The sequence below is a fragment of the Dendroctonus ponderosae genome, unplaced genomic scaffold, assembly GCF_020466585.1.
Source record: "Dendroctonus ponderosae isolate FM_Combo_2020 unplaced genomic scaffold, Dpon_F_20191213v2 Dpon_F_20191213_374, whole genome shotgun sequence".
NCBI classification, from domain to species: domain Eukaryota; kingdom Metazoa; phylum Arthropoda; class Insecta; order Coleoptera; family Curculionidae; genus Dendroctonus; species Dendroctonus ponderosae.
This window is the reverse complement of record NW_026018585.1, coordinates 12,229-19,413: the sequence shown is the minus strand read 5'-3', so window position 1 is coordinate 19,413 and position 7,185 is coordinate 12,229. Positions and strand designations below refer to the sequence as shown.

The following is a 7,185-nucleotide window of genomic DNA, read 5'->3' as shown; positions in this document are numbered from 1 at the left end:
AGCTTTTGGCGCAGGTGTTGAATTTTTGCGCCTTGCACTTCTGAAGTGGATTTCTGAACAACTAGTTGAGATAGCGGAATAAGGGTTTCAGCTCTGAATAACCAAAGCTTCACTTTGCGTCTGATGCCAATTTGGTTCTATTGGAATAAATGGTTCCTTCTTGACGAATTTTTAATCTTTGGAAGCTTTTGGCGCAAGTGTTAAAATTTTGCGCCTTGCTCTTCTGAAGTGAATTTCTGAACAACTAGTTGATATACCGGAATAAGGGTTTCAGCTCTGAATAACCAAAGCTTCACTTTACATGTTGGGAAAATTTGCTTGCATTGGCCCCAATGGTTCCCTCTCAATAAATTTAAATTTCTTTGTTGGTGTAACGTTAAAAGTTGAATTTTAGAAGGTGAAAGATATGTGGGAAATCATCAAGTACATGGTCCAGTGCTCATCAATCCCGCAATCGGAAGATCCGATAAAGACCCGAAACACCAAGCCGGTGATTCTGAGCTTAGTGCGTCAAGGCCAGAAATACCTAGAGGACAGGTGGGGTTGAAAAATGTTTTAAAATCTAGTAAATTATGCTTTGGTTTTAAGGTACAAGACGTTCATGAATAGCATAATTACGGAAAATCTCACGCACGCCGGAAGAGGCGGAATCCCAGGCACGTACCCATTGGTAAAGAGCTTCGTGGGGCTCAGATTGCAGGGGGAATATTTGGGCTTAAAGGACGGGATGATTGATGATCGGCCTCTTTGGCCTATGGTAGGAACATCAGGCTTAGCAAAAACAGGTTTTTGAAATTGTTTCATTGCGTTTAAGGTGTATTACTGCTTGAGATCGGGCGATCTCCCAGCTGCAATCCACTGCCTGAAGAAAAGCGGCCTAACCGAGTACAACGAGATAATTTCCTTACTGGAGGCAAAGCTGGGCAACCCAAATAACCCCAATATTCCCAAGCTGGAGGACAGTATTAGGTAGAAAACCTGCCAAAAGACCCACGAGTTTTTTCGCTGATATCAATGTATGTGTAGGTTTTCCTATAGAAGATTCGTTCGGAACGAAACCGATCCTTTCAAGAGGATCACATGGTCGGTTTTGGGCTGTTGCGATATTTCTGATGAACATTCAGAAGTCGCCCGAACTGCCGACGATTATCTTTGGCTGAAACTCAGCCTGGTGCGAGCAGATAGTTCTAAGGAAGACTCCATCAAGTACAGTGATCTTCAGGTAGGTAGGGTTCACTACAAATTAAAGTAGGTTTTACCCAACTTTTTGCAGCAAGTTATCTTGGAGGAGTATGGAGAGTCGCATTACGATGCCTTCAATCAGCCCCATTTGTACTTTCAAGTGCTGGCGCTCACTGGCCAGTTTGAGGCAGCAATTGAGTTCCTAGCCAGAATCGAGAGGTTCAAGGTGCATGCTGTTCATATGGCGATTGCTCTGAACGAGCTGTATTTACTGGCTGGGCCTCATGACACTAGTGCACCTCTTCGTAAGTTGCCTATCTTCAAACTGAGCTAAATGCATTCAACTTGATTTGCTGGTAGTTTTCATCGACCCCGCGGACCCAAAGCCGGCCAGACGATTAAATCTGGCGCGCTTGATAATGATTTATGTGCGATCTTTCGAGTTTCACTGCCCCAATGAAGCACTCCACTATCTGTATCACCTGAAGAACTATACAGATTCCGAAGGTAAACCTGCGGAAGAGTTCAGAGTAGATTGAGAAGTTTTTGAGTGTTTTAGGTCAAAGTCTTTTTAAGGTTTGCGCTGTGGATTTGGCGCTGGAAACGAAGGAATACGCACAACTACTAGGAACAGTTGATGGGAACGGGATCAGGAACAAAGGCTTGATTGATCAGTTTATTGATACGCATGTCACTGCAGTGAGTGTGGCCGAAACCATTGCGGCTAATCTAGTGAACAAGGGCCTGTACGAAGACGCAATTGCGCTGTTTGATATAGCCAATGTAAGCTCATTAAGCCAAACAACTGGCAGCAGCTGAAAAGTGTCTGTTTTCAGAACCAAGAGGGAATTTTGACGTATTTATGCACCATGTTGTCCCAAGTGGTTCAGCTGGAGGGCGACCCCAACTCTTTGAGAACCAGATTGAAGAACCAGGCCTTTTACTATGCTGAGCGCATTTCCAGAGAAGGCTTCAAGTCGGAGCGCTCGGATTTGAAGTTTTCCTTTTTCACCCTCAACAGACTGATTACGTTCTTCGATCTGTACTATGAAAAAGAGTTCCCACAGGCCTTAAAGGTAAATGGAAATCCCGATGAAACTGTTTTGCAACGGTAGCGAAAATTACAGGTTTTAAATGACATAAAACTGGTGCCGTTCAGAGAGGAAGAGCTCAAAGACCGCGTGTTCGATGTTACCCACAATTTAACTTCGAATGTTGCCAAAGTTATTCCGGATGTGCTCCTGACGACGATGAACATGCTGTTTGCTCAGTATCAAAAAATTAAGTCTAATGTTGAGTTCATTCCGCGGTTCCAAGAAGGGCCTTTGGAAGCAGTAAGTGAAACTATGGAAAAAATGAATATCCCTTAAAACTCGTTTATTCTCCCAGCAAATGTCTTATTTGAGGCAACAGGCCAAGACTATCACGAATTTCGCTGGGATGCTTCCATATAGAATGCCAGGCGACACAAACAGCAGACTGGTGCAGATGGAAATTCTGATGCATTAATTAGATGTTTTTTATTACTGAATAAACGCCGTTTCTTGATTCAGGCTGTATTTTGTTACCAGAATGTCTTTGGAAAAATCCACTCCTTTTCCTTCTTTTACCTAAAAATTAACTTTTAGTTTTTCTGGGAATTTACTGGGTTGTTCGGAAAGTAATTTGATTTTTCCGCGTTAGAGGATTTATTGAATGTTCTTGCATCCAGTTTCACCCTGAAGCCGCATCATTCTTTTGAGAGTTGGTATAGCAAGGCTTATGTATGAAAAACTCCTGATGATTCTACGCATTATCGGTTGGTACTGTTTTACAGATGGGAAGCGAAAAAAACAGCATTTTTGCCATATTTTACATTCTTACTAGGGAGAAGAGAACCGATGTGTATGGAGATGAGCTTTGGCTGCGTGTGATGTGAACATGGTTCTAGTCCAAGAAACGGTTTCTTTATAATGGATTTGTAAACGTTGGAAGGTTTTGATGCGTTTTTTTTCTTTTTGTTCGTCATGTCCTTCTGAAGCCGGTTTATGCGCAACCAGTTGAGATAGCGGAATACGGGCTTCATCTCTGGATAAAGAAGGTATCAGTTAATATGTGATGCAAATTTGGTTTTAGTCAAATCAATGGTTCTTTCATAATGAATTTTTAAACTTTGGACAATTTTGGGGCGGTTGTTTAGTGTTTGCGCCTTGCTTTTCCGAAGCCGATTTCTGAACAATCATTTGAGAATGCGGAATAACGGTTTCAGCTCTGGCTAAAGAAGACTTCACTTGATGTGTGATGCAAATTTGGTTCTAATTGAATCAATGGTTCTGTCGCAATGAATTTTGAAACTTTCGAGTTTTGGCGCAGGTCTTTAATTTTTGCAAATTGCATTTACGAAGCAGATTTGTGAACAACCAGTTGAGATAGCGAATTACGAGTTTCAGCTCTGGATAAAGAAGGTATCAGTTAATATGTGGTACAAATTTGGTTTTAGTCAAATCAATGGTTCCTTCATAATGAATTTTTAAACTTTGGACAATTTTGGCGCGGTTGTTTAGTGTTTGCGCCTTGCTTGTCCGAAGCCGATTTCTAAACAAGCAGTTGAGATCGCGGAATAAGGGTTTCAGTACTGGATAAAAAAGACTTGACTTGATGCGTGGTGCAAATTTGGTTCTYATTGAATCAATGGTTCTGTCGTAACGAATTTTTAAACTTTCGAGTTTTGGCGCGGGTCTTTCATTTTTGCRCCTTGCAYTTACGAAGCAKMTTTGTGAACAACCAGTTGAGATAGCRAATTAMGAGTTTCAGCTCTGGATAAAGAAGATATCAGTTAATATGTGAWGCAAATTTGGTTCTGTTCGAATSAACGGTTCTCTCATAATKAATTTTTAAACTTTGTAAAGTTTYGRCGCGGGTCTTTAAYTTTTGCGCCTYGCACTTCCGAAGCCGATTTGTGAACATCCAGTTGGRATAKCGAATYACGAGTTTCYGCCYKCGATAAAGAAGGCATCAGYTTATATGTGGTTCAAATTTGGTTCGATTCGAATCGACAGTTCCTTCATAATTAATTTTTAAACTTTGGAAAGTTTTGGCGTAGTTGTTTAATTTTTGCGCCTTGCTTTTGATCAGAAAGAGAGAGTTTCACTTTGGTGTGGAGGTAACAAATCACTTAGAGTATTTTTGTCTTGGGAAAGAATGACTATTTAATAGTCTATTTATTTCTTATTTGAAATGTATGTTTTATTTGCACGAAAAACCGAAATTACTTTCAGAACAACCCAATAATTATTTTTGCCAAAGTCGCTTTCTAGAACTGTCTGGAAGACTTCTCCATTGTTTTTTCTAGGCATTGCATGGGCAAAGCAATCGGTGGTAAATTCTATTGCTGAACATTGCTGGTTCTGAGCATTATTTTAAACTACTTACAATTTTGTAGTCCAAAAACATGCGCTTGAAATTGGCAAAGTCCCAAAACGTGGACAACATCTCGTAAATTTCCCCATCCAGCACCTCGGGGTGTTTTCTAAACATCAAAGTCTGCATAAAAATTTCCAGACCTCATCAAATCACTCACTCCAGCTCCATTTCAAAGCCCCGAATATCAAACCCCGGTATACTGCATGTGAGCTGTTCTTCAATGTATTTTTCGACCGTGGCCTGGTAGCTGTTGAAGATTTCTGTGTAGACCAGCCGGTTTTCTTCAACTTCGCTAAATTCTCTATAATGCTGCTCCAAGAAGCCGCTCTGTAGCTGAGCAAACGTTTCGCTGATGATGATGCTTTCAATGCATCCGATGATTTCCGCAAACGATTTTTCGGCGGTTTCCAAACAGTAATGGGAAATATCGAGCTCGTTTTGCTCAATGCCGTTGCCCAGTTGACCTAAAACTCATCTGTTAAAACTGGAATTTTCTTCAGTTGAATGCGCTAACAGTTACAATCCACTTCAGTCATTTTGTCGACAATTCACGCAATAATTTGGGTAAGTGCAAGTCAATACATTAAGTTGCGATGGGAACCGTAAATCTAACACCAGGGCTGCGTTCAGAAGAACGTAACTTTCCAACTCTAACAAGAAACCCTAATAATCGTGTTTTCTGCTTTGGTGAAGATTCTCGCTGATTTGGAATGTTCGCAATGGTTTTCTTCTCTGAAGACTTTCAACGCTGAGGCTAAAGTGGAGCACACCATGGCATGTTAGTTTCGGTAAAAATATTGATTCAAGCGCGTTTAACCCACATTCACGGCAATATCGATTCCAAGATATCGTGAGAAATATCCATTAAAGCGCCAATTTCGTTGTTCAGTGAGTTGAACAATCTGAGGAATCAATGGACTTTGAATCAGTTTTCCTCAGTTGCTCCTTATCCAAACAACCGTACAAGCCAGCTTGCTTTCCAGTTAAATCAATGCGGAACTATTAGACGATTTGGCAAAAAAATGGTGCGAAAACGTTTCAAGTTTAACTGTGGAAGAGTGTTAATTCCCCGACATTGTTCTTCCAAGTTTTGCGCCCCCCGATACGCCACTGGACAACTGGCTAGTTCCACCTTAGGTAAGATGCTCATTTTGTTTTAACTAATTTACTTCCTTTTTGATGGAAAAACTCTTCACTCGCTGGTACATACTGAGGAAAGATTATCCTCAATATCGAATAAGTTTCTTCTTTGTTCCGTTAACTTTTAGGGTACTTTGGAGGGCTTGAAAAAGTGCCAGCCGCATTACAGGGGCGCCAAGACGACTGGCGGCTGACCTACTAAAACCGCCCCAGTCTAAGGAACTGATTTCTCCGGCAAATAATTCTTGTAAAAACTGCAGTTCAGATATAAGAATGCGGGTTTCAGCCTTCGGTAAAGGAAACCTGAGTTAACAAGTTTTAAAAATTTGGTGCCGTTCCAACAAACAGTTCTTTTATAATGTATTTTCAAACTGTCGGAAGTTTTTTGAGGGTTTTTCGTTTATACATGATGCTGTTCTGAAGCAGGTTTTCAAACTGCTGATCGCGATATCGAACTAAAAGTTGCAAATAGCGATAAATAATACTTCAGTTGTTAAGTGATGCAAATTTGGTTCCAGTCCAACCAATGGTTCCTGACTAATACATTTTAAACTTTCAAAAAATTATCGGCGGTTTTTCGGTTATACATGATGCTGCTTTGAAGGAGGTTTTAGAACTGCTGATCGCGATATCGAAATAAAAGTTCCAAATATCAATACATAATACTTCAGTTGTTAAGTGGAACAAATTGCTTTCCATTCCCACAAATAGTTCGTTTGTAATACATTTTCAAACTTTCAAAAAAATTTCCGCGGTTTTTCGTTTATACATTATGCTGCTTTGAAGGAGGTTTTAGAACTGCTGATCGCGATATCGAAACAAAAGTTAGAAATATCAATACATAATACTTCAGTTGTTAAGTGGAACAAATTTCTTTCCATTCCAACAAATGGTTCCTTTCTAATACATTTTCAAACTTTCAAAAAATTTTCGGCGGTTTTTCGTTTATACATGATGCTGCTTGAAGGAGGTTTTAGAACTGCTGATCGCGATATCGAAATAAAAGTTTCAAATATCAATAGATAATACTTGAGTTGTTAAGTGGAACAAATTGCTTTCCATTCCAACAAATGGTTCCTTTCTAATACATTTTCAAACTTTCAAAAAATTTTCGGCGGTTTTTCGTTTATACATGATGGTGCTTTGAAGGCGGTTTTAGAACTGCTGATCGCGATATCGAAATAAAAGTTAGAAATATCAATACATAATACTTCAGTTGTTAAGTAGAACAAATTGCTTTCCATTCCCACAAATGGTTCCTTTCTAATACATTTTCAAACTTTCAAAACAATTTTCGGCGGTTTTTCGTTTATACATGATGCTGTTGTGAAGCAGGTTTTAGAACTGCTGATCGCGACACCCAATAACAAGCCTACAGATGGCAATGCAGAAGACTTGAGGTGATAAGTAGTGCAAATTTGGTTCCATTCCAACAAATGGTTTCTTCATAATATATTTTGA

At 39.9% G+C, this 7,185-nt stretch overlaps 2 protein-coding genes across 2 annotated transcripts; one reads left to right on the top strand and one right to left on the bottom strand.

Annotated features, from left to right (window-relative positions):
* The first annotated feature begins 313 nt into the window (after positions 1-313).
* Positions 314-2,730, top strand: LOC125504085 (nuclear pore complex protein Nup93-like). The gene is made up of 10 exons (XM_048665447.1): positions 314-537; positions 589-757; positions 815-969; positions 1,027-1,222; positions 1,274-1,487; positions 1,543-1,689; positions 1,742-1,965; positions 2,019-2,258; positions 2,310-2,516; positions 2,572-2,730. Exons 1-10 carry the CDS (start codon positions 407-409, stop codon positions 2,689-2,691), a joined length of 1,803 nt encoding a protein of 600 aa, XP_048521404.1. The 5' UTR covers positions 314-406; the 3' UTR covers positions 2,692-2,730.
* On the bottom strand, positions 2,545-5,340 carry LOC125504086 (ADP-ribosylation factor-like protein 2-binding protein). The gene is made up of 4 exons (XM_048665448.1): positions 5,099-5,340; positions 4,742-5,048; positions 4,594-4,690; positions 2,545-2,792 (listed from the first exon to the last, which is right to left on the bottom strand). The coding sequence occupies exons 1-4, from the start codon at positions 5,118-5,120 to the stop codon at positions 2,706-2,708; spliced, it is 513 nt and encodes a 170-aa protein (XP_048521405.1). The 5' UTR covers positions 5,121-5,340; the 3' UTR covers positions 2,545-2,705.
* Positions 5,341-7,185: the final 1,845 nt, after the last annotated feature.